The following is a 27,515-nucleotide window of genomic DNA, read 5'->3' as shown; positions in this document are numbered from 1 at the left end:
GCACAACTGCCAGGGGGCTGAAAGACAGTCACCCAATGCTATTCTCTGAGAGTGACCTTGGAGATAGGATCGGAGCCACTGTAAAACAGTGCCTCCAATACCCATCTCACCAAGTCGGTCCAGAAGGATACCATGGTAAATGGTATCAAAAGCTGCTGAGAAATCAAGTAAGAATAACAGGGTTGCACTCCCCCTGCCCTTCTCCATCAGGGTGACCAAGGCAGATTCAGTCTCATAACGAGGCCTGAACCCAGACTGGAATGGGTCAAGATAATCTGTTTCATCCAAGAATACTTGCAATTGCTGCTCCACAACCTTCTCAATCACCTTCCCTAAAAAGGGGGTATTTGCAACCGGTTGGTAGTTGTCACAAACCAATGGGTCCAGGGCGGACTTTTTCAGGAGTGGTCAGATCACTGCCTCTTTCAAGGCGGCTGGAACCACTCCCTCCTGCAATGATGCATTGACCACACCCTGGATCCACTCAGTCTAACCCCCTCGGCAAGCTTTAATAAGCAAAGATGGGCAAGGGTCAAGAGGACACGTTGCTGGCCGCATCATTGCAAGTGCCTTGTCTACGTCATCCAACCGCATCAACTGAAACCATTCCCAAGAAGTTGCAGCAGACGTTGCACCTGGACACCTCATTGGGAACTACAGTAGATGTGGATGGGGTATCAAGATTGCTATGGAGGCAAGCAACTTTACCCTCAAAGTGCCTTGCAAACAATTCACAGTGGGCCTCCAAAGGGTCTAAAACTCCCATTTCCTGGAGTTGATGTCAACAGACCCCTGACAATACGGAAAAGCTCCACTGGACGGCTACTTGAGGATGTGATGGAGGCATAAAAGTGGGCCTTCTTCTCTGCCCTCACTGCCACACAGTAGGCATGGTTATGATGTTTTACTCATGCCTGATCAGCCTCACAGCAAGTCTTTCGCCACTTGCGTTCTAGCCGTTGTCCAGCCTGTTTCATTGCCCTTAGCTTACTGGTATACCAAGGTGCAAACCGGGCTCCACAATGCCGTATCAAGAGCCCAACACGCCTCGCTGTTCCACAGCATGACAAGGGCTTCAGCAGGGTCACCTGCTCTATCTACTGGGAACTCCCCCAGGGCATATTAGATGCCCACGGAAGACCCACAAGTAGGACATTAGCACAACAGCGCTCTTACTGCCCATGATTCCCAGCAACTGGTATTCAGATGCATTGAACACCACTCTGATACTAGAAGTAGTACACAGCCACCATCACTAGTTTCCATTGATAGCCTTATCCTCCACAAATTGATCTAAACCCCTTTTAAAGGCTCCACGTTGGGGGGCGATTACTACATCTTGTGGTAGTAAATCCCATAGTTTAATTGTGCATTGTGTGAAGAAGGTTGTTTTTTGCCTGGCCTGAAATTTCCAACATGTAACTTGATTAGATAACCCCCAGTCTCGTATCATGTGAGAAGAAGGAAGTTTGTTCTCTCTCCTTTTTCCACAACTTACATGATTCTATACACCTCTGTTGTGCTCCCCTATTCACCTTTTTTTCTAAACTAAAATGCCCTAAATGTTGTTAGCTTTCCTCATAGTGGAGTTGCTACCATCACTTGATCATTTTGGTTGCCCTTTCCTGCACCTGGTGAAAAACATTTCACTTGGCACTGGGGGAAAAAAGGAGAAAGACAGCACCAGGTGTACCTCCCTGGGGAAGGGATTCCACAAAGTTGCTGAAATTGAAAAGACCCTCATGAAATTGATATTATACAAAGTTTTGATCCTTGTTCTTCTGTGTGCTCACACACAAATTAATTGAAAAAATAGATGTGTTGCAGCAAATCTTTCATTATTTATATTATAACCTTAATATATAGATAAGTGTTTCTTGTATAAAGTATCCTTTTATTTTCTTCACATTTTCTTAGGTCACCTACTCTTTCTCCTTCCAATGTGAGTAGCCTAGAGATCAGTGAAAGCCAGTAACATAGGTGGCAACTTCATGTTGTTAGATATATATTCATTCTTGGCATTTTATTGTTCATACAACAGTTTTGCCATAACATATTTAATCCATAGAAGCCTAACACAGGCTAGTTTTCTTTTCTGATCTTATTCTATAGTAATAGCACACGTATTAGCAATCAACAAGGGGCACATGCAGAGGAAAACGGAATCCAGCCAACATCCTGAAAACATCTGTATCGGCTCTTGATTGGATTCAAATAATTGTGCTCGTTTTTCAGCCCAGTTCACATCAGCATGACATGCACCACTAAAACACTTCATAGTCCATAGAGTTACATGCTCTTAAATCCAGTGATAATCAGTCAAGCTTATTGGCATGACAGTTCCAACAGGTGGGAGGAAATTGTTTCAGTCCCTGGGCATATTCACTTATTAACTGGTTTTGAGGCTTACAGTGGTGGGTTAGTAGTTTTTTGCTGTGATTTTCATTCACCAGGCTAGATTAGGATCCCTCACTGTAAAATTAAAAACAAATGAATATTTGTTTATGAAGACAATACAATTTCCATTTCTGCTATTTTTATGACACATTAAAAACAAAATAATCTAGCAGGAAAATTAAAATTAAATAAAAATGTAAATGCTTTTTTTCCCCTTCCCCCAGCAATGGAGTTCCATGAAAACATACAAAGTATAGGAGCAAAGGAAGGTTTAAAGGAGAGAAAGCTACAAAAAGCAGTGGAAAGCTTTACCTGGAATATTACTATCCTAAAGGTATTTCTCTTTACTTAAGGTTGAATTCTTTTTTAACCATAAACTGTCGTGTTTATGTTGTTACCATAAGGATGATAATTAACATCAGACTGATGCCAAGAATGGTTCTACTGATTAAATGGTTTTATGATTGAAAATTGAAATGCTGTCTTTGTGTTGAATTTACAGAAACAATGAATCCTGAACATGAACAGTAATTGCATCACTCTTTATTGCAGCATTAGTTGGATGCAGCTGGAATACTTTGTCTAGTTTTGGTCATGTTTTGCAAGAAATAGCAGGAAAAGGGGGGGGGAAAGCCGCACAGATTATGAAGCGTTTAAACTGGGGTGGAGAACCTGTGGCCCCCTCCATATGTTGCTGGATTACCAGCTCCCATAAGACCTGACCATTGGCCATGCAGGCTGGGGCTGATGGGACAGAATCCAACAACAACTGGAGGGTCACAGGTTCCTTATCCCTAGCCTACTCTGACTGGCAACAGCTCTTCAGGGTCTCAGGCAAAGGTCTTTCACATTATCTGATTACCTGATCATCTTAGCTAGAGATGACAAGAATGGAATGAGTGCAAAGCAGTGAAATCAGTGGACCCTATTGGGGATAGTCAGAGTACCAGCTTCTAGGTGTCAGGTGCACTTGTGAAGTTGCACTGTTCTGCAAAGATGATGAACTGCAGGTGTGGACTAAGAATCTTTGGGCCGGAAAATGCATTTCCTGAGCTGGTGGATTCTAAAGTTTCTTCCACATGCAGACCCATCTGTGTGTGTCACCCCTCAACATAACTCCTACATAACCCATTCTGCTGCCTTGTGTGGAAAACCCACATCTATAAAGGAGCATGCGGCTAAAAAAAAAGGGCCACTTGGAAATCACTGGCATACGGACTCAATGGATCATAGGAAGAGGCTGGGATATACATTTTTTGTTTTATTTAGATCCTGCCCTTCATACAAGGAACTTGGCAAAAATAAAATGAGTTCAATAGCCATATGAAGTAAATTATGTTAAGAGAATGCTATGCCCATAGTGAGACCATTAAACTTCATAACTGAATCTCAGATTGCTATATCTTCACCTCAGTGACCTCAAGACATTTTAAAACATACTGTTATGCACCCTCTTAAACATGCATCTTTGGAGAGGGGTTACCAGTTGGTCTAACCAAGGGGTGGGGAATCTTTGGCTCCAGGGGCCAGATAAGGACCACAAGCCAGGTGGGCAGGACAACCTAGATGTCAGTCAAATGATGTCATTATGACATGATATGATTGACAGGTGGGTTGTCCAGCCAGCTGAGGAAGTGTTAGCATAGGGTTAACAAAAGTGCTTGTTTTTTGCTGGCAAAGCTCTTGTTTCTCCCCATCAAGTGATGGGGAGGGGAGAAAAAAAGCTGTCTTTCAGAAGTCCCATGTGCAGGCAATGCTTCTGAAAGGCAGCTTTTTAATCCCCTTACGATTACTTTATAGGGAGGGGAGAAACAAGTGCTTTGCCAAACCAGGGCTGCTTGCTTTAGCTGTGCCCATCTGTTCTATTTAACCCCCTGCTCCTCAGCTGACAAGTGGAGGATTAAATCCTGCTGCTTTAGCTCCAAGCACCTATTCCCTGTAGGGAACAGGGTGCATAGCCAAGGCAGACTTGAACTCCACTCTTCCACCCATTAACTGATGTGTTGGGTGTTGTTTTTTGTGGAGGAAATGGCCTTGTGGGCCAAATTGGACCACCTGATGGGCCAAGATTGGTCTGCCGGCCAGAGGTTCCCCATCCTTGTTCTAGCCCGTTGCATGGATTTGGGCAGGAGAAATGATAGAGATCAAAGATAGCTGTATTTTTATTTTTGTTTCTTTAAACCTTATTTAAAAGAATATCAATTTTATCAGTGTGTTTGTTTTGATATTTTCTTTTTAAAAACATTCTAGTGATAGCAGAATCCTCCATTGTCTGACTATAAACTTGGAATAATTATCACTCTAAAGATGCTCTGTGTAGCTACTAGAAATCTGTTTACTTCTTTGAAAAGAAGCAGCTGTATTAATGTTAATACAGTTAGAAAGAGAAAATTAAATACTTTGTTATTCTTTCAAAATTTTTCAATGGTACTTAATGATGTACACAGGAGAGAAAGTATTAACATATTTTCTTTTTTAGTAACTGCATATGCTTGCCTCACACTTCTTCTCTATGCTTAACTCCATCAGAACATTTTTGCTTTACATTTGCTTGAATATGAAATCATGTAATAAACAAAGCCTTTTTTCATACGGAGGTATACAATTAAAATGCAGAGTTCTTTCTATTTGTTATCTGCAGTGTTTTCCACTCAGCAAATGAAGAAGTGACAAAGTTAGTGCAGCTGCTTGTCTGCATTTCATCACCTAATTCAACCCCCATCTTTGTTCCTCAAACAGATAAATGTTCCATTTGCCCACTAAGTAACTCATGTCTGCATTAAACTGTGGAAGCTATTTTAATGACATAAAATTTCATGCCATTCTCTCTCTCCCACACACTTTTGAAAGCTTTCTTTCAATTTTTCAAAAATACAGTTCCATCTCATGTCCTCTCAGCTTCATTCTTCCCACTCACTAGTTTGTCATAGGATCGACTGTAGAAATACGTTCAACGTACAAACTGTGACCCTCATCTTAATTCTCTCCCACGCATCATATCCATGCAACCAGTGTTTTCTTGCTTTTACAGCATGTAAGGCTGCACTTATCAAGCACCTGTGACAGGATGGCCCATGGCCCAAGCCCTTGACAAAGTGAAATGGTTTTTTTAACGGGACAAAAAATCTTGCAGTTTGCCCTCCCAAATTACAAACTTTAGCAAACTCAGGACCCTGATACAATTCATTTAATAGTAATATTTCAGAAATCAACATATGCCATTCATGAAAAGTATTCTAAAATTAAAATTAATTGCCATTAAAATTAACTTCCACAAACCTAGGAACCTGTCTGAGGGCTATAAAATCCAGTGCTCCTCATCCAGTGACAACTGTTGTCTGGAAGCAATAAGCAGCTTTTAAGCTTCTTGAATATTTTGCTTAACATTTTGGTCTTCATATGGCAAAGACTACCTTGGAGTCTCAGTGGAAGTACCTATGCATCTTGAGAGTGAGTTAAGTTAGTGCAATTTTTGCAGAGAAAAATCATGAAGTATTGACTTTTGCTTGTGGAGAAAATGGTATTAACATTGTAAAATCTATGCCACAAAAGTTTGGTGTCTTCTGGATATTTCAGAATGAGGAGAATAATTAATAGGAAGGTTGGCTTTTGAAGGGTTGGATGTTGTGACAGTATAGATATGGGTTTAAAATGGATGTGGAAAGCAACTTTTAAATTCATTTTTGCCACTGACTCAGCAATGCCATGTTAACCTTCCTCTGCAATAGTTTTACAATTGTCATTGGGACATTGAACCATGTTTTGCAGCAAAAACATTAGGAATGTCTCATTGATAAGATCTATTGAAATGAATAGTAATTCTGTCATTTCATTGGTGCTTGTAAAGAAAAAAGTTCCCAGTGGGCAAACAATGGATGTCTGTTTGAAAAGCTTACAATTTAATGTACAGCTATAAATAATTAAGTTAAACATCTATACTCTGATACAAATAATGCAATTTCTGTATGGAAATGGTGTCAGCGATACCAGATGCTCAAAAGACAGGTAGTGTGAAGAGGGAGAGGCAATCTTGTTTTACATACAGAACTGTGTTTGCATCAACACACTGATGGCTGTGCAACAGTTTTGTGGGTGGTGTCCAATGCTAGTCATACTGAGAGAGTAGACCCATTGAAGTTAATAGGCATAACTAACATAGGTTCATTAATTTCAGTGGGTCTGCTCTGTGTAGGACTTAATGAAATAAAACCCAAAGCTTCTATTTATGTATGCAAACTTGTGTTTCTCTCAAGTACTTCTGGATCAGAATGTAGGCTTGATATATTGGCTGAGATGAATATTGTCTATGAATGTATGCTAGCAAATATGAATTAAATAACTGAAATGGGTGGGAGGGCTGTTTTGTCTCTTCTCCCACGCACCTCAAAATAAGATGGCTGGTTAGTTGCTATTTTCTTCTGAATCCCGTCAGTTACAGGTAACTTGATTTAGCAGTAACAAGTAAGCAAACTTCAGTCACGAAGACTTGCTTTTTGTTTCAGTGGGGCTTCACTTGGATTCTAGGCACTCTGCAGATTATACCCAACATTTAATTCACTCAGTTTATTTTAGCAAAAGTCAGTTGTGAGTAGCTTGGGTTTAAACAAACAAATCAGACAAAGTGAACTAAATAAAGTCAAAATAAACTATGTTGTGCTGAAGTTCATAGAAACATTTGTGATAACATACATATGATACATTGGCTCTACTGGAATGTTTTATATCAACTTTACTTGTTTCAGGTTTTATGGGAATTTTTTAAAAAAGACACCAGTTTTCGTCTGACAGATTAAAGAATGCTGTTGAAGTCAGAGTCACATGGATATCTGTTCTCCCTTACAGAAAAAACCCTTTGTTTCCAGGGTTCTGGTCTCTCTATTTTAATTCTCCAGTTAAGTGACTTAGACAAAAAAAATAGTCCTCTTCAATTCATAAAAATATTATATATAACATTGGGTAGAAACGTAAATAATTGTCTTTCCTAGTTCTGCAAGAGCTTCTGTGTGTTCTTAGACTACGATGTTATTGAGCATGCTGTTTTTTTCAAGAGCAGTGGCATAGTCCTTAGGGGAGCGCAGTTTCTGCCTTATTCTCCAGATCTGGAATCTGCCAGGCTTGTGGTCTTCTGCTTCGCAAAGCATTGTACCTGTGATAAAGTCAGGAGAATTGTCCTGGAAGCAGTTTTTCTTATGCTTTTGGGAGAAATGTCTTGCCATCCTACCAACAGTTCACAGGAGTTGCTAGTGAAAAGGACATTTCTGCCCCCTCTAGCAGTGAGGTGAATATTACTAGCATATCCTACAACCCTTCCTATATGCTTATTTTCATTAATGCAGTACTTATCCCATAAGCCATCCATGCCAAAACTTCTTATAGGTACATTAGCTCCAATAAGTAAACAGTTATCCTGCCTACACGTGGTACACTAGAAAATAAAACTGAAAATAAGCCAAAGCCTAAAGTCAGTGTGTGAATATGTGCTTGTGTATTTGTTGTTGTTATGTGCCTTCAAGTCGATTACGACTTATGGTGACCCTATGAATCAGCGACCTCCAGTAGCATCTGTCATGAACCACCCTGTTCAGATCTTGTAAGTTCAGGTCTGTGGCTTCCTTTATGGAATCAACCCATCTCTTGTTTGGCCGTCCTCTTTTTCTACTTCCTTCTGTTTTTCCCAGCATTATTGTATTTTCTAGTGAATCATGTCTTCTCATTATGTGTCCAAAGTATGATAACCTCAGTTTCATCATTTTAGCCTCTAGTGATAGTTCTGGTTTAATATCTTCTAACACCCAATTATTTGTCTTTTTTGCATGAATGCAGTTCTCTTTTTTTGAAAGGGAACTGTCCCTGAGCACTTGGGGATTCCTCACTGTGTGCACAGAGTTTGTATTTCCTCACTGAAGATTACAAGGAGGTTCAGTATGTAGGCAATGTAGTTGCTGGATCAGAAACAATAATAAACTCCTGATGGTTCTTGGATTCCATCCAAAACACTAAAACTCTGGCAAAAGTCGTCTGACGAGTTGTTTGGTGGGAAAGATTCCTGCCTTTTTAATTTATTCAACCAGTTGAATACAGAGAAATCCAGCACTGTATCTGTGTGTCTCTTCTCTCAAAGTAATCTGGTTTTCATCTTCATGAACTAAACTGATGTACAATTATTCAAGACTGGAAAATGGTTTCATTATTGATAGTTATGACTGGTTTTGTTCTTAACAGGGTCAGGCTGATCTTCTCAAATATGCTAAAAACGAAGCATTGGAGAACCTAAAACAAATCCACTATGCCACTCTTTCATGTGGACTGAATAAGCCAGGATCTGAAACGACTGAGGTGTCAAAGCCCCGTCGAAGCCTGGAAGCTATACCTGAAAAGGCGGGTGAAGAAAATGGAGAATGAAAGAACATTCTCATTATTTTGGAGTTTATAACTCTGCAACCATTGTAACTGCACAAGACATTTTGCTTTGCACTTACTAGTGGAAGGAAATCCTGGAATTTTAAAAGCACAACTGGAGAAGCTAATTACAATCCATGAAAACTGTGAATGTACGTAGCAATTCTGTGTGCAAAGACAATTGAATTGTTTCTAACATGGAAATAATATTGCTGGTTAAAACACTCTGTATATGTGTAAAAGATGTCATCATTCAATAACCTTGTGCAGAAAAAATATCATTGTCATTTGATAGAGAAGCAAACTGGCTTTCCTGACTGGAAATATGCTATAATGGAATGGAAGGAGCTTTTGTTATTGCTCAGAAAAGTGCCTTGATTTTTGGGGAAAATCTAGGTGTGCAGTGCAATTTCCTTCATTTGGGAGTGGTGCAGTTCTATCATAGTTTGTTGTATTAGGCCCATTGCACATCTGACTTAAAAATCAGGGCGAAAATGTAAGCAAATGCACACATTAAACAGAATTGTGTGATTAAGATACTTGGCAGTGTTCTGGTTTGAAAGTGCTACTGATGTTTGGGTTTATTTGTTGTTGTTGTTGAGCCATAAATAAAAAGGGGAATGTAAATACAAAGTGCTTACTCCTGGCACAGTGCACTGTAGGAGAGCCATTGCATAGAAGGAACATGTGCAATCAGTCAGCCATTAAATGCCTGAGTAAGGTGCATACCTATTTCCACCTAAGAACATCTGCAGCTAATGTAAAAGTGACCAAACTGCAAACAAATTATTGTAAATAGTTTTATCATTTTGTGGAAGTGAAGAAGTATTCACATTAAAATGTTTTATGATACAATCCCCATGTTATTGACCTAAACTGAAGTTTAATTTTTGTTGTGTTTCAGGTTTTTAAATATTTTTTTAAACTTCTAGATTCATCAATACTCTCATTACTTGACTTTAACATAGATTGGTTTTTAAAATTTCACACTCACTGTAGCTGAATACACAAACCAAGATCTGCCTCCTAATGTTTCTGCTAAAAATAATAGAGTGGGTATGACATCACAAGGTGCAATAAATTTGAAACAAATGAAATGAGTTTTCAGATATTTAAATTGTCTTTTTGTTGAGTAATATTGCCAACTATAACCCTGATTTTGTTAGAGACTGGATTATCAAGTGGGTGTTTGCCATGCTGATATGAGAAGACAAACTGGATCTAAAATGTCCAGAGTTCTGTGCTCCTCAAAACTGCCATTCCGTTCTAGCACAGCTTTTTCAATAAATATATGCACCATTTAGTTATCTCTTTATAGTTAAGCCACATTGTTGAAATACCTTACTCAAAGATAATTGCAGTTTTAAGTATAAATAACTGAAGTGTTGGAGTACAAAACATTAATAATTCAAACCAAGACTATAGTATGAAGAGAGGATCAGTCTGGGAGAATACTGGAGGCTGTTCTACAGCGAAAGGCTGCACATAGCAGATAACATTATACCGAAGTCTGTGCCCGCACAATCAGTTCCTCATCCTTGATGTCATCACAGAGATGTCTTTAACACCCTGTCTATGATGATACTCTGCTGAATGGATGGCAGTCAGGGTACAGTCTGAGTTTGGCCAGAGAAGACGTGCAACCAATAAAACAAACAAACCAGTAGGAGCAGTCCTACTTCTCTTGTGCTAGTGCATGGGGCAGGTGCTGGGAATGGCTTCTTTGACATGTGGTTGCCACCTCTGTGAGGAAGGCAGATGGGGTACAGTTGTGTCAGTCAAATGCCAAATGTTTTACCAAAGCAAAGCACGTATATAAACTAGCAGCATCTTTCAAGTGGATGAAACAAATACAGCATTGTGGAACTGAAGGGTTATCCCAACTGAATGCTGGGATGGATAAAACCTTTTTGCTCAGCAGACCAACAGCCTTGTTATCTCAAGTCATCATCATATGTTGCCATCCTCCAGTTGTCGTCAAGCACCTCAACATCCATTCAGCTGGTTAGGGCATTCTTGTTCTCCTTCAAGTATTGCAATACTCCATGTGTAATTTGTTCTAGTCCCTCCCTTTCCCCCATCTCTTCACAAAAATTTAACATCCTAGCTGCTTCATTTCAGTACCAGCTATAAGAACCTGCGCCTATTACCTCTACCTTGTACTTTTAAACACTTGTCAATGGTTCCAGTGCAGTAAGAAGTCTAAACCTACCTAGCTTATGCATCTTAAAGATATGATTCCAAACCCACCAGTGCAACATTAATGCATTAAGACACACCTAAAATCACTGGGAAGTTGTGCTTCCTGCCTGTGCCTCAGCTGCTTTTGTTTTCTTCTTCACAAACAGAACCCTCTTGTTAAAGACTAAAGCACAGGAAGAACAAAGTGCAAGCAGTTTCCTTTGATGGTGCAATCCCATTTGTGGTGTCCCTTGATGGTGCAATCCCATTTGTGGTGTCCCTCTGCACTGCATTGCTCCCTTCTGAATAATCAGAACTTTGTACAGTTCTGTAGATAAACAGGGTATGCTATCCTGGAGGAAAACTAAAAGCCTACAAGGTAAATGATCACAAGCTGAATACGAGTCAACAGTGTGATGTGGCTGCAAAAAAGGCAAATGCTATATTAGGCTGCATTAACGAAAGTATAGTTTCCAAATTACGTGAAGTATTAGTTCCCCTCTATTTAGCACTGGTTAGGCCTCATCTTGAATACTGCATCCAGTTCTGGTCTCTGCACTTCAAGAAGGATGCAGACAAACCGGAACAGGTGAGAGGACGTCAACAAGGATGATCAGGACTAGAAACCAAGCCCTATGAGGAGAGACTGAAAGAACTGGGCATGTTTAGCCTGGAGAAGAGAAGACTGAGGGGAGATATGATAGCACTCTTCAAGTACATGAAAAGTTGTCACACAGGAGGACTGGGATCTCTTCTCGATCTTCCCAGAGTGCAGGACACGGAATAATGGGCTCTAGTTGCAGGAAGCCAGATTTCGACTGGACATCAGGAAAAACTTCCTGTTAGAGCCATACGACAATGGAACCAATTACCTAGTGAGGTAATGGGCTCTCCGACACTGGAGGCATTCAAAAGGCAGCTGGACAGCCTTCTGTCGGGAATGCTTTGATTTGGATTCCTGTATTTATTTATTTATTAGATTTATTAGTCGCCCATCTGGCTGGCTGTCCAGCCACTCTGGGCGACGTACAGAATAAAAACATACAAAAACATTAAAACATTAAAATCTCAACAATATAAAAAACCTAACCCACCCCAAAAGCCTGTCTGAAGAGCCAGGTCTTCAAGGCCCGGTGGAAGCTCATCATAGAGGGGGCATGACGGAGATCATTTGGGAGGGAATTCCACAGAGTGGGAGCCACAATAGAAAAAGCCCTCTCCCTAGTCCTCACCAGTCTAGCTGTTTTAACTGGTGGGATAGAGAGGAGGCCTTTTGAGGCTGATCTTGTTGCACAACATCCTTGATGAGGCTGGAGGCGCTCTTTCAGATAAACTGGGCCAAGACCGTATATGGTTTTAAAGGTCAAAGCCAACACCTTGAATTGGGCCCAGAAAATAACCGGCAACCAGTGCAACTCCTTCATCACTGGAGTGATGTGATCTCGCTGGCGGCTGCCTTTGATCAGGTGAGCCGCTGCATTCTGTACCAGTTGCAGCTTCCAGACTGTTTTCAAGGGTAACCCCACGTAGAGCACATTACAGTAGTCTAGGCGAGAGGAGACCACGGATGGGAGCAGATGGTTGGGAAGGTAGGGGTGCAGCCTCCGTATCAGATGGAGTTGATACAGCGCCGCCCGGCTCACAGCTGAGACCTGAGCCTCCATGGACAGCTGGGAGTTGAGAATGACCCCCAGGCTGCGGACCTGGTCTTTCAGGGGCAATTGTACCCCGTTGAGGACCAGGTCAACATCCCCCAACCCTCCCTTGTCTCCCACGAACAGTACCTCGGTTTTGTCAGGGTTCAGCCTCAGCTTATTCCTTCCCATCCAGCCTCTCACCGGCTCCAGGCACTTGGACAGGGTTTCTACAGTCAACCTCAGTGAGGACTTGAATGAGAAGTAGAGCTGCGTGTCATCCGCATACTGGTGACACTGCAGCACAATTCCTCTGATGATAGCCCCCAGCAGCTTTATATAGATGTTGAACAGCATCGGGGAGAGGATGGAACCCTGTGGCACCCCACAAGTGAGAGGCCAATGATCCAAAACCTCATCCCCCAATGCCACTCTCTGGTACCTACCAGAGAGGAAGGAATGGAACCACTGCAACACAGTGCCCCTTATACCTAATCTCTCCAGACGGTCCAGAAGGATACCGTGGTCAACAGTATCAAAAGCCGCTGAGAGATCAAGGAGGACAAGGAAGGTGCATTTGCCCCTATCCAGTGCCCTCATATCATCCACCAAGGCCGTTTCAGTCCCATGTCCAGGCCTAAAGCCTGATTGAAATGGATCCAGATAATCCGCTTCCTCCAAGTGCGCTTGCAACTGCTGCACCACCACCTGCTCAACCGCCTTGCCCAAGAATGGCAGATTTGAGACTGGGTGAAAGTTGTTCAAATCTTGGGGATCCAAGAAGGGCTTCTTTAGAATCGGTTTGATTATTGCCTCCTTGAGGGCTGATGGTATTACTCCCTCTTCCAGGGACGTATTTACCACTGCCTTGATCCCTTCGCCCAGTCTATCCTTGCAGCTTATAATTAGCCACGACGGGCAAGGATCGAGTAAGCAAGTGGTTGGCTTTAAGGTTGAAAGCACCTTGTCCACTTCATCAGAAGGAAGAAGCCGAAACCGATCCCACACCACCAGAGCACCACTAGCCACCTCTGGCTTGCTCACTGTGTTCACAGTGCATGGAATAGCACTCTTAATTCGATCGATTTTATCCGCAAAGTGCTTTGCAAACTCATCACAGGAGGCCTTAACATGTTCCATCGGTTCCGGGGCAACTGGACCGACCAGGCTCCAGACCACTTGGAACAGCCTCCTGGGACAACACTCTGCGGATGCAATAGAGGCAGCATAGAAATCCTTCTTTGCTGCCCTTATCACCACATGGTAGGCTGCTGCAGCGACTCTAACCCGTGTCCGATCGTCCTCAGAGCTAGATTTCCGCCACCGGCGCTCTAGCCATCTCACCTCCCGCCTCAGAGTTCGTAACTGTGGAGTATACCATGGTGCTGTCTGAGCTCTATTCAGGGGGAGAGGGTGTTTTGGAGCAGGGGGTTGGACTTGATGGCCTTATAGGCCCCTTCCAACTCTACTATTCTATGATTCTATGAAATGGTTTTGAACATGCAGGAAAATATGCTGTGTTCAATGTGACAGTATTGGAAATAATTAAAAATGGATTTGATAGGTCTTACAGGTTTGTTTTAGAAGTGGGATGAATTAATTTCTTACTTTGTTCTTGAGCTATTAATCTGTCCAGAATTTTAGCGAGCTTATTATTAAATTAAAATATGTTGTTTTTAGAAGGCTAATGAAGGGTCTAATTTATTCTAAATTCATTTCATCTCCCAGTTGTTTCTTAATCCCTTCTAATGTTTCAAGTCCCTGAGGGTTTTTAGTTTGTCTACTGGAAGAAATACATAAGCAATGGGTTATCTTCTTTCTGCCATTTGTCTGATTTTGATTGGTGCCTCAGCCAATGAGACAAGTTTCCAGAGCAAAGTCGCATCTCTTGGCATTTTCTAATAGCAATGAAGCAAATTTATTGTATTATTATAATATTATTATTAAATCAAGAGATTGGTGAGGGTGGGTATAAGCGAAGGATGCAACAACAAAGGAGATGACAGTCTGTAAATAGGAATGAAGGAGGGAGGAAGAGCAAATTGCTTGAAAATATTAAATGATGGAACTTAGCCCAATAACCGGAGAACAAAATATGTCTCTCTGTCAAGTTTCATTATCCAAACTAAGGCCATTATTCTACCATTCTCTACGTGCCACAATGTGCCATGAGAACCAATGTCATATGAATTCCAGATTTTCTTCCAAGGCCTTTTTCTTCCCTAAGTTGTGGCATTGTATCTGAAGAAGAAACGTCTAGTGCAGTGGTTCCCAAACTTTATGAGCACAGGACCCCCTTTATAAGCTGAAAAAAAATTGTGACCCCCCTCCCCCCAGGGAGGCAGGCTGGCTGCCAGGAGGGAAGGGGGAAAGCAGCCTTTCTTTGCAGCCTTGCTTCTTTTTGCTTCACAAAAAGCCCTCTCCTCTCATTCTAAGCAAGGGCATTGCCAGTAGCGGCAGTGCAAGGAGACAGGAATCAGTGATAGTAATCCCCTCTTCTTCCCGGTAGCTCCACCCTCAGCCTCCTTTGGCATCTGCCATGTATTTTATAGGCAGATGCCTATCCTTAGTGCACCTGAAAGACTCTCTGGAGCTTCAGAAAAGGCCTCCCCTCTTGTTTGGAGCAAGGGGGAGGTGTCATCTGCAGCGGCAGTGGAAAGCAGACAGTGTAGAGGGAGTGAAGACTTTTTTAAAAAATTAATAAATAATTCATTTCTTTACTGTTCACGGCCCCCTCTGGATTACTTCACGGGCCCCTGGGGGTCCTGGACCCCGGGTTGGGAACCACTGGTATAGTGGATCTTCTCAACAAATGGTTATAGGCCAGCTTTCTGACCTGTTCTCAATGAGCCCAAGAAGGCTCCAGTCAAAGTTGTGCCCCCATGGATTTCACCAGGATAGAGTGGGGGCAATCCTTGTGTGCAGGCAGCAGCATTTTTGTACCTTAGTCTCTCCATATGGGACAATAATTGTCCTCTGCTTGAAGCAAATGGAACACTCCCTGAAGTCTCTAAAGTGGGATATCACATAAAAAAAACGAGACAGCTGGCAACCATAGTTCAAGATAGACAGGGCTTGCTGTGAAGTGCTATTAAGTTGCTTAAGGAACGATTCATTGTCATTATGAGACAGTGTTCTGGCCCTGGAATAATTTGCTGGAGCAGGGAGCAGGTTATTAGAAGCCATTTACTTGGCAACAACATAAAGGACATTTGCAGTTACATGGAAACTTGCAGGGTACATTGGCATGGGTTTATTTCATATGTGTGTGCTTCATAGGGTGACCAGCTGCATTGGCAACCATTAAGAGGTGTAGAAAAGGAAATTCAAAAGGCAATACTGGTGTTTTTTTTAAAAAAATGCTGGCCTGACTGACAACATGCACCTGCTCATAGATTCCTTATTCTACACAACAATGAGAGTGTCAGAAATGGTCTCTACCAGAGTAGGCTGTCCCAGTATAGTATGATTCAAATTTACTTCTAAGCCTTCTGCCAGCTGTCAACCTGATACATCCTGGCTTTAAAAATGTGGAGCTTTTCCCTTTAAAACAGTTTAAAAAAATTCTTTACATTGGAAATGAAGTTCTTACCAATACTCTGTCTGATTAAACTGGAATCCAGGTGAGGTAAACATTACCACACAGGGTTTCACTGATAAACTTGTATTCATTAGTGGGTATCACATGATTAGAAGGTTCTCTGTAAGAGCTGATCTGAGATAACCGCTTCACCCCACCGTGCTATCATATATAGCAGTGTAAGCTATCTGATGATAGGCATAGATATTTGCATTACTCTGGGTTATTCTTTCTACACTGCCCAATGTATCTTAGCCTGAGTGATTTCTTCAAAGAATATAATACATCAGGCACTCCTAACTTCGTTCAAATCATAGCAGTGGTCCTCAATTGCTAGCCGCTTTTTTTCTCCTCCCTTGGCAAATGTATAGCAACAACTTTCCGCTGAATCACTTAATATCTGTTTATATGGCTTTTAAAAAGCAACTGTCCATTTTATTCCTCACAGGCTTATTGATTTAACTGAAGCAATTCTTTCAAAGGATATTGGGTTGGGAAAGGCCTGTTAAGACAAAATTACACAGCCACAAGAGTGGCTGTATACTATAGTCAGCATGGATTTTTCGCATTCCGCAATGTTAAATTGAAAATACCCCCCATGCCATTCTGATGCTTCCCATAAGCTCATTTCAGAACAAAACCTTACAAAACTGATAGTCCTGAACTCAGAAACGCTTGCTTAACAACCCTCTAAATGTTCATGGTGATACAGAAAGCAGAGAGAATCGAGAGTTCAAAGTGTAAAAAGAGACCCCTTTTGGATTTTTTTCTGTCAGAGTTCTCATAATCTGTTGAAATTCATTAAAAATCAGCCATGTTCACAGAGTACCTATAATTCTATTACATATTACCAAATTCTTCCAAGCTACACAAGAAGTGGATTGGGCTGTGAAAGACCAACTCAAATTGTGTTTGCATTTTGACAAATTTATAGGACAGTCCAATATTGCCCCTGAAAGACCAGGTCGGCAGCCTGGGGGTCATTCTTGACTCCCAGCTGTCCATGGAGGCTCAAGTCTCGACTGTGAGCCGGGCGGCGCTGTATCAACTCCATCTGATACGGAGGCTGCGCCCCTACCTTCCCAACCATCTGTTCCCATCTGTGGTACATGCCCTGGTCTCCTCTCGCCTAGACTACTGTAATGTGTTCTACGTGGGGTTACCCTTGAAAATGGTCCGGAAGCTGCAACTGGTACAGAATGCGGCGGCTCGCCTGATCAAAGGCAGCCTCCAGTGAGATCACATCACTCCAGTGCTGAAGGAGTTGCACTGGTTACCTGTAGTTTTCCGGGCCCAATTCAGGGTGTTGGTTCTGACCTTTAAAACCCTATACAGTCTCAGCCCAGTCTATCTGAAGGAGCGCCTCCAACATCATCAAGGATGCTGCTCAACAAGATCAGCCTCAAAAGGCCTTCTCTCTATCCCACCAGTTAAAACAGCTAGACTGGTGAGGACTAGAGAGAGGGCTTTTTCAATTGTGGCCCCCACTTTGTGAAATTCCCTCCCAAATGATCTCAACCATGTCCCCTCTATGATGAGCTTCCGCCGGGCCTTGAAGACCTGGCTCTTCAGACAGGCTTTTGGGGTGGGTTAGGTTTTATTATTATTGTTGAGATTTTTAATGTTTTAATGTATTTGTATGTTTTTATTTTGTACGTCGCCCAGAGTGGCTGGACAGCCAGCCAGATGGGCGACTAATAAATTTAATAAATAAATAAAAATATCTTGCAGAACGCCTCTTCCGATATGAACCGGCCCGTGCACTACGTTCTGCTACGAAGGCCCTCCTCCGGGTTCCAACTCACAGGGAGGCCCGGAGGGTGATGACAAGATCTAGGGCCTTCTCAGTGGTGGCCCCCGAACTATGGAACAGTCTCCCTGAGGAAGTACGCCTGGCGCCGACTCTGCTTTCCTTCCGGCGCCAGGTCAAAACCTTCCTATTCTCTGAAGCATTTTAAGTTACATTGATCTAATTTTAAAAATGTTTATTGTATTGCTGATTGTATTTTAATATTATTTTGTTATTCATTGTATTTTTATACTATTTTATGTTCACCGCCCAGAGAGCTATCGCTAGTCGGGCGGTATATAAATTTAATAAATAAATAAATAAATAAATAAAATAAATCTCAGAGAGGAGGTCAGGTGTCCTGCTCCCCTGGTGCATTCACTACAGCTGCCCGATTTCCCTGCTTTTTAAAGTTTTATAGAAATATCTGTTGGTGATAGGTACGTTCTTAAACCACAAGGTTTTTTGCCTATTAGTGAATTATCTTGTGAGCTTCTTAGCCTAATGATGTCAATCACAAGCTAGTCAAAACTAGTTCCCTCACCATTACACATGCTACTTGATCAGGTTACTTGGCAAAATAAAAGTTAATGTGGCGAGCCCAGCTCAGGATACCATTGCTATGAAGTCACACTAACTACGTATAGATAAACTTTCCAATTGGCTAAATAGTTGATAATCTAATAAATCAATTTAGGTGAGACAAGAGCCACTCAATATTGAAATTTTGGGCTGTAGCTCAGTGTTTTGTTTCCAGAAGGCCTCAGGTTCAATCCCTGGCATCTCCAGATACAGCTGAGTAAAAAAGGTCTGCCTGAAACCCTTGAGCCCCATTGCCAGTCAATGTAGAAAATACTGAGCTAGATGGACCATATAAATCTGTATAAGGCAGCTTCCTATGTCCTTAGGAAAGCTTTTCAGAGACTGGCATACGTACCTGGCATGGAAGATACCTTGATCATAAAGGTGGTCCCAGGGTGAGGCTCATCCATTGCACTCCAGGTGTGCTGACCCCTACAATTTCTACAAATGTGGGAAACTCGATTGCATAATTTGTGGTAATCAATTTTTAAGTGCCATGTTTTTATTCACCCAGACATTTTGCTCCTAATTGGTGTTCATCTTGTAGTTGTGTGGGGTAGGAGATGATATTTTAATGTTATTGTAGGGTGAGTACTTTTAGTGAATAATGTTCTTTTGGTGTATTTTGAATTTTGGTATTGGATGGGATTTTTAAAAAAATTAAGTTGCTTTGAGACAATTTTTTTGTTGTAAGCAACAACAATTAATAATAATGACTGCTTATGTTCTAATTTGGCTGAAAACTGTTTAGTGTTGGTTATAATTTACAGAGTGATAATGGATCATAATGTAAAGATTTGTCCAAAAGAGAAAGAGAGTACATTCAAAACACAGGCATAGATACTTTTTAAGGAAACTGGTATTCTTAATTATGGGTGATATTTAACTTTAGTCATTTTCTGAGCAGCCCCATTGAAATCAATGGACTTAAGTAACGTAACAAGCAAGCATCACACTCGGGAAGCTGGGAATGGCCGCCAGGGACAATGACCAGCGTGCAGCTGCTGTCCCCAACATCTGCTGCGTAAGATGAATGCCTCACACAGCTCACATGCCCTAATTCAGATTACTGTGGGCTCATACACTCTGCCCCATTTCTTCAGTGGAAGGATTTCTTCTGCGTTCATGCTGTCTTGTACGTAAAGATCAGGTTCTCTCTAGTTAAATGCACAGATACTTTAGCAAGGGAAGGGCTTTCTGTGCTAGTATTGGAACTTTCTTATTTAAAACTGTGGTTAGATTGAGCCATGTTACCAAGGAGTAGGGATGGAAGGATCTGCCAATGTCAGTTCTCTTAGCTTCTCATTTTTCTAGTCTTAAATTCTGTTCACATTTCTGCAGCAATTTGCAATTTTTTAAAAAAAAAACCATGTTTTTTTTTAGCATTTTAGTGCACATTTCTCCAAATAAACACATTTTGTCTGCTGCTTTGATGAACATTCAACCTTTTGCAACCAATTTGTCCTAATATATTTTATATGTTATTTCAACTAATTGTATTCATTTTTATATGCATTTTTGTAAACATTGTTTGGCTGGAGAACTGCATCATAAAATTGAGATAAGTGTTTTTGTTTTCATATTGTTTCGTTAAATGCAAATTTGATTAATTTGGCTTTAAGTGTGAACCAAATTGTATTTCTCCTCTATCCCTACCTGGGAGTAAGGCCCCATTGAATGCAAAAGGATCCTCTACCAATGGAATTACTGGGAAACATTTTTAGAGCTACATGAGATTCCATAGTTTTGTGGTCACTTTAAGTCTAGTAAAGGATTTCCGGACAAACAACAAAGGGGTTATACCAACTTGGATGTGCTCATGCATAAAACTTCAGTTAATGGTTAGATACTTTATGTAAACTAACCACATTTTATCATGCCACTTACCAGCTGGGTGTGTCCATTAAATCAAAATGGTTGCTGTTTTCTGAATAGTTGTAGACGTGAACAAGTCTGAACCATGAAATGCCACTAATATAACAAGCACACTCCATAAATACAGTGCCTATATTACTTACTTACTTACTTGCTTACTTATTTATTTATTATTGCATTTATATCCCACTTTTCCTGCAACGGAGCTCAAAGTGGCATACATGGTTTCCCCCCTCCTAATTTAATCCTCACAACAACCCTGTGAGGTAGATTAGGCTGAGAGGCAGTGACCATGGCTGAATGGGGATTTGAACCCTGATCTCTCAGGTCCTAGTCCAACACTCTAAGCACTAGACCAATGTACAAATGGTACATTGTAATTTTGTTCTGTATGATATTTTATTTTGAAACACAAACTCAAAATCAATTATTGTAAGATGGTATTGGTTTATGTTGGGAAATGTTTGTAAGAAACAAAAAACTGAAATTTGTCTGTGTTATAAAGAGGTTTGTGCTGGAAGGAAGAAAAAACATTTTATAGTAAGACATTTAAATGGCATAGATGTCATAACACTAGATAGCTGAGAATTGTGGCATGTGTGTGTGACAGAGAGCGGAGAACTTATCGGGGAAATGACATACAGTTAATGGTGCATTACAGAGAGTGCCTTCGTGTGCTGTTCCTGTGCAGATTTTAAATGTCACCTAACTGCATAAATTCCATTCAGATGTAGCCATTATTATGAGAGCATCAATAACAGGAAAATCCAATTAGGGGATAAAAGGCTTGTGAGGAACGGAGCCCTTTTTCATATTGAAATAGTAATGAATTAAGTGCAAGCCATGAAGGATATTGTTTTTTATGATCAGTGACAAGTACAGATCTCACAAATCCTGCCTACCACAACATGATTAAGTGAAATGTCTTTTTCATCTTCGCACTCAGCCATTTCTGTTCTCAATAAAATAGCACACACCTCTGTAAATCTGCACACATCTGCTAAATGTGTTTGTGAATGTGCTGAGGCTGTAACCACCATGATGGCACCACACGTAAAGTACTTGCCTATGTCAGCAGTCCATGCCCCTTGCCACATATACATTCACTTACCATGCAAGAAATCCCAGTCACGTGCAGAGTTAGGATGGTCTGAGTAGGTGCATCCTCATTCTGAACAAAAATGAGCCAACCCACATGGGAAAGGTATTTATATATGATGTTGTGTGTATGGAATGTTTATCCATAGCACCAGCCAGGGTCAGCCAAAGGCATTTTGCTACCTGCACCAAATGCAGCAAATCCAAGGCAGGTACCAGAGTCAGAAAGTCCCACAAATGTCCCCCTCCCTTACCCGGGAGAAAAAAAACAAAACGATACCAGGTCAGACTATCATTGAGCTATAGTCTTTCCCAAGACCATTATTAGCATTGCGTGCAAGCAATGACTGTTGAATTGCAGTCGGGACAGCTGCTGCATCTTGCAAATTACCAGCAGGTGTGGAAGGATCAAATTGCATCTGAGCTGGACTGTAGCAGGCAACCTTTCCCTTTCTGAGTCCTTCCAATATGAACGAAGACCATACTGTCCTTTGGATGGCAGTAATGAGAACAACAGTGGAGGGGCACTGTCAATCTAAATCACAGAATAAATGAGCAAATGAGATTCGATAGTAAGAAAATGGGGATAAGGACAATACAGCAACCAATTACTGAGAAAAGGACTTGTTTTTCTCCCTGCTCTGCAAGAAATGATAGGGCTGAGGCTGCCATCTGATTTTGACATGCTTCATAATGGGCCTTCTTCAAGTACCATGAGTGAAACCGTTCTGAATATTGAATGCTTTTCATTTCAGGCCTTCTGTATTTTTTGCAGCTTAGCACCATCAAAAGCACAAAAACAGCCTTTGTTTTAATATTTTTGTTTTATTTTTTCAAATGTCTAATTTCCTGTTTTTCTTTCATCAGGTGAACTCACAGCAGGTAACAACATGGAGATAAGAAACAATCCAGACAAGAACCCTGTTTAGAAGGCAGGTTCATACATTGAATTAGTAGTGCCTGAATGGGGTGGGGCGGGGACACGTTGCCCAGAAATCTCTCTGACATTATGGATGCCAGCTGCCTCTGCACCCTGGCAATCATGCCTACAGTGCAAACATCTGCAGGGAAGAAGCCTTCACATGCACAGCTGCACAGACAAAAGCATCCACAGGATCTGGGATCCTGCGTGCTCAGGGCTGCATATTGTGCTGATGCTTTTATGCACTGGGAGACTGGTGGCTCCGATGTCAGTGGAGCAGTGAATCTGCTCCAGGTTTTAGGCCAAACTTTCAAGGAGCTGTCCGATGTCCTTCAGCAGTTCAGCAGCTTCAGTCAGGACTCAAACCCAGTGTGGATTCACTGTCTCACTGACATCGGAGCCACCAGTCGCCACTGCTTTTATGCATGATGCAATTCACACAAAGACTGCAGACACTGGCGTATGCACAGACATCACCTGGTGGAGCTAGCTGGCGTTTATAACATCAAGAGCAGTTGGTGTGGCCATGTTTTCAGTTAACATGTTAATTCAGTGCCTGGGTATTTCTTCTGAATAGGACTAGTATCAAACAACATGATAAACTATTACAACACAATCAGCAAAAATAACTTAACATTGGTTCACCTTTCCCCGAAGGCCTCCATAAAGAGCTAAGCATCCACCAGGTGCTGGATGGTACATAGGGACAAGGCCTCTGTAGGGAGGGCAGCTGGATCATCAGTGCTACAGTTGAAAAGGCCATGTTCTTCATTCCCACTTGCCAATTATTAGTCTGCATGGGAAACCCCAAGCAGAACCTCATATTGGTCACGCTAATCTATGGCCCAAAAAATAGAGTGCAGGAACTGCCCACACAATCATTTGTGCCCCTCTCTCATCTTCATTATATACAAATGCAGGAAGTCTTTGCATTTGTCACTGAATGTATATTCCACAAGGAGAAAGAAGAGGATGGAGCATTTAACTCAGCTTTATTGGCAGTCCATTATGGGTACAGGGTTAAATGTAGACTAACTCCCTGTAACATAGCTGTGAAGATCTGACCATTCACCATGATGCAGTGGCTTCTTTCATGTCCATGGAGATTGGGGGGGGGAGAGGAGGAACTGGAGAAAGACTCCTTGATTGGAGAAACCACCCATTCCTAAGTGCAGTCAGATTGTGCTGGCCAGGATGGAAAATGGGGATGTGTGTGTGTGGGGGGGTTCTTCCTTTCCCCCTGCCTGCTGCAGACAGGTTTTCCTAATTTCCCAGGTATAGTTTTTTGGTCAGTTCAGGAGCACGTCAGGGGAATCAGAACACTTTCAATCCTGTGGATTCAAGGCCCCTTTTCAGCACCTACCAGTATTGGAGCACCAATGGCAGATGTGGGATGGTGGCCGCGATTTCCATGGCCACAAGGTGGAGGTCTCCGACGGTAGGCCTCCTTTTCTGACCTCATATAGTCAGTTCTGTGGCTATGCTCCCAGGAGCATATGATTGCTCCTTTCTTAGTATATATTCTAACTTAACTGGTGAAAGCAGATGCATTAATGTTTGTGGTGTGTGTGATTCTTTAGATTCAAGAAGTATATAATTTTCCAGCCAGCTTCTGTGCAATGTACTGCTCTTTTAAAAAGTAGAGTAATGCAGTTGTCACTGTTGGGAACTAATTTCAGTCAAAATGAAATTAGAGACCACTTACCTTTAGGACGAGTGGACAGGCAAGATCTGCTAGATTGTTACATTTATCTATCATGCTTAATGGTGTTTATGTTGTGTAATGATATTATTTAACTAATCAGTTTGTCTCAAGTATAGCACTGGACGACTTGTTTTTATTGCTTGCCAGGCAACACAACGTCTAACACAATTGCAGCTTATTTCAAACATAAATAGGTCCTCAAAGAAAATAGTTAAATCAGTATACCAGGCAATATGAACCAACAAAACTTTTTAATTTAAATAATACAATAGACTGTTTTTCAATTAGATATCACAGTTTGGTCAACATGCAAGAGGTTGACATTCACTAAAGGTGTGCAAAATTTTGTTTTGTTTAATCTTTCCATTCATGTTCATTTTAAGCACTTTAATTAAATTGCATTCATTTCATTTTCTATTTATTTTAATTGCATTTGTTTAGGTCTTTCCCACATGTTTTACTATTTCCATATTGATCCAGTTAGTCTCCTTCTGCCTCTAACTTCTGTGTTTTCTATCGAAACAGCATGAAATTTTCTGGTATTCTATTACTTCTCTGTTAAATTTCAAAAAGACCAGACAAAGGAGACACATTTAATAGACTGGACAAAGGATTTGCATTTAACCAATTTTATATCTGTCAGTTTCACTGCTTGCTGACTCTTCCTCCCTCCCTGTAACATTTCTGTGACCTGGACAGACTGTTTCAATGGTTCATCCCAATAGAAATGATTCAAATTAATCAAAAGAATAAAAAATAATGTTTTGTTCAGAACACACGCAGACTATTTTATTTAAATAAATTATGTCTCACTATTCCCCTCCACAAAGGAGTTGCTCATAGAGGCTTACAAATATAAAAGCAAACATAAAAGGATCAAGCCAACTATTAAAACACAAATTAAGAAACTAAAGAACAGCACCACCAATTGATACATTAAACAGTAATACACAAATAAAGAGGGTTTATTATTATGAACCTCTGGGGGCAGGGAGTTCCACATATGGGGCACCACCAAAGATAAGGCCGTCAGCCTTGCTTCAGAAAGCAACAATCCATGCAAGAGGGGCACAACAGCCAATCTGACAGGATGAGCCGATTCTCATATGAGGAGATGGTACTTGAAGTAGCTTGGTCCTAAGCTGATAAAGGCTTTATAGGCAATAACCAGCATCTTGAATGGCACTTGGTGGCTTACAAACCTATCAGGCCCTTTTCCATAGAAAAGATAAGCAGGGTGATAGCCAAGCAGGGTGATAGCCAAGCCCATATGGGAATTCACTATGCACCGATTATCCAGGTTAAATCTTGCATACCGGGAACTGTAGAATAAGCATCAGCAAATGGTAGCATTTGGCTAAGATTTAGATTCCTACATTGTGCTTTTTTTGCATCTCTCGTAGCACCTGTTCAACCTGCACAGTTGTAAATATATGTTTACAAAGACATGATCAATTTCCATTGCTGCGTCTCCAGAAGACATTTACCCTATGAAGACTGTCCAGAATTACTTGCTGCTCAGGGGAATGGGAGTGTGCAATTGTTGCATCATAGGTAGGTGCTTCTGCTTTCTAGTTAGTAGCTTGTCAGTAAATAATTACTCCACAGGGTTACACAAGGAAACTCGCCGTTTGTTATGGTGCCTGCTGTGAAGACACATCAATACTAGCCCCATATAATTAAGTGATCATATTTATAGACTTCAACTTTGTGCTTTCCTGCTGATAGACTAACGGCAAAGACAAGCTCATGTTCTTAACATTAGAGGCACAACATTAGTGCTGTTATGAGTAGAAAGCCAGACTTCAAAAAGGAGTGGCTTACATTCTTTCTCTCTCATTCCAGGAGAGCAGCTCTAAGAGTCAAACTAGATATCAATTCTTTCCTTTGCATTCCACCCCCACGGCCAAGATAACTGGAGTCAAGTGCATTTGGGGACTCAAAATCCTTCCCCCCTCTGGACAATTTTGTACAACCCCCCCCAAAAAAACCTCCAGGAGGAAAAAAGGGTTAACCAGTCTCTTCCTGTCAACCCATCTTTTCCATTAATTCATAGCCTGACCCAGGAATTCCACTTAATGTGTAGTCTGAGCCTAAATTATCCTATTGTAGGGGTTAAACTTTGTTCCTAATCTCCCTCTCAGGCTTATCCCTATAGTATCCTATGGTTTTGCATCATCAGTCTTCTTCAAATTGTCCTAACAATTTATCCCAGTGACATTTGCACGTTTCCTCCAGGTGGCTACTCTAGAAAATGCTAGGCTAAAACATCACAGTCCTTTAAAACAAACAAACACCAGCGGGAGTTAGAAACCCTAGACCTGAAGTGCAGCTTTACACCTCTACAGTTCACAGTATAGTAAATACAAAGATACTGTTTTGCACTCTCTGCTTCACCTGGTGGTAGGAAGAGTCAGTGCAGTCAGTGGGAATACTGGAGACTTAGGTGACATCTGCACGATATGTTTAAAGCACTCTGATAGCACTTTAACAGTCATGGCTTCCCCCAAAGACTCCTGGGAACTGTAATTTGTTAAGGGTGCTGAGAGTTGTTAGGAAATCCCTATTCCCCTCAAACTACAATTCCCAGGATTCTTTGGAGGAAGCCATGACTGTTAAAGTGATATAAGAGTGCTTTAAATGTATGGTGTGGATGTGGCCGTAGGCTGAATCAAATTACCTGGAAGTAAGCCCAACGTAATTCCATGGGACTAACTTCTGAATAGCCATGTATAGTATTTCAGGGTTAATTGCTCTAATCCAGCAAGGGAGGTTGGTGCCTGCGCACATTAGCTGATGCAAAGGAAGACACACATCTGGATGAGCAATATGCTGGGCTGGATGCATATTTTAGGTGCATGGTGGTGATGTGCACCTCCATCTGGGTCCAAGACTTATTACAGGTGTCTGAGTTCTTGTTCTTGTGTGGCAACCTTTCAAGTACTTGAAGAGTGCTATCATATCTCCCCTCAGTCTTCTCAAGGCTAAATATGCCCAGTTCTTTCAGTCTCTCCTCATAGGACTTTGTTTCCAGTTCCCTGATCATCCTTGTTGCCTTCCTCTGAACCTGTTCCAGTTTGTCTGCATCCTTCTTAAAGTGCAGTGTACAGAATTGGAGACAGTACTCAAGATGAGGTCTAACCAGTGCTGAATAGAGGAAACCCATTCTTCATGTGATTTGGAAACTGAACTTCTGTTAATGCAGCCTAAAACAGGATTTGCCTTTTTTGCAGCCACATCACACTGTTGGCTCATATCAGCTTGTGATCAACAACAATCCCAAGATTCTTCGCGCATGTAGTATTGCTAAGCCAAGTATTCCCCATCTTATACCATCTTATTGGTTTCTTTTT

The 27,515-nt window shown here is 41.4% G+C and overlaps 1 protein-coding gene and 1 pseudogene across 9 annotated transcripts in view; both read left to right on the top strand.

Moving 5' to 3' along the window:
• The window catches only part of PLCL2 (phospholipase C like 2), a 216,895-nt gene extending 194,225 nt beyond the window's left edge, over window positions 1-22,670 (top strand). For 6 of the 9 annotated variants that reach the window (XM_061587406.1, XM_061587409.1, XM_061587411.1 and 3 more), the window contains exons 6-7: window positions 2,622-2,731; window positions 8,620-9,661. In XM_061587406.1, coding sequence (XP_061443390.1) covers window positions 2,622-2,731; window positions 8,620-8,799 — 290 coding nt within the window. In that variant the 3' untranslated portion in view covers window positions 8,800-9,661. Of the gene's footprint in view, window positions 1-2,621; window positions 2,732-7,139; window positions 7,201-8,619; window positions 9,662-17,922; window positions 18,130-22,402 lie in introns of those variants that run through there. The other 3 variants (XM_061587414.1, XM_061587412.1, XM_061587413.1) reach the window with 3 other exon arrangements.
• Window positions 18,910-19,057, top strand: LOC133365696 (U1 spliceosomal RNA; annotated as a pseudogene).
• Window positions 22,671-27,515: the final 4,845 nt, after the last annotated feature.

The sequence above is a fragment of the Rhineura floridana genome, chromosome 10 (genome assembly GCF_030035675.1).
Source record: "Rhineura floridana isolate rRhiFlo1 chromosome 10, rRhiFlo1.hap2, whole genome shotgun sequence".
Classification (NCBI taxonomy): Eukaryota; Metazoa; Chordata; class Lepidosauria; order Squamata; family Rhineuridae; genus Rhineura; species Rhineura floridana.
Note: the sequence above shows the minus strand (reverse complement) of the source record. Positions and strands in the feature narration are given on the sequence as shown.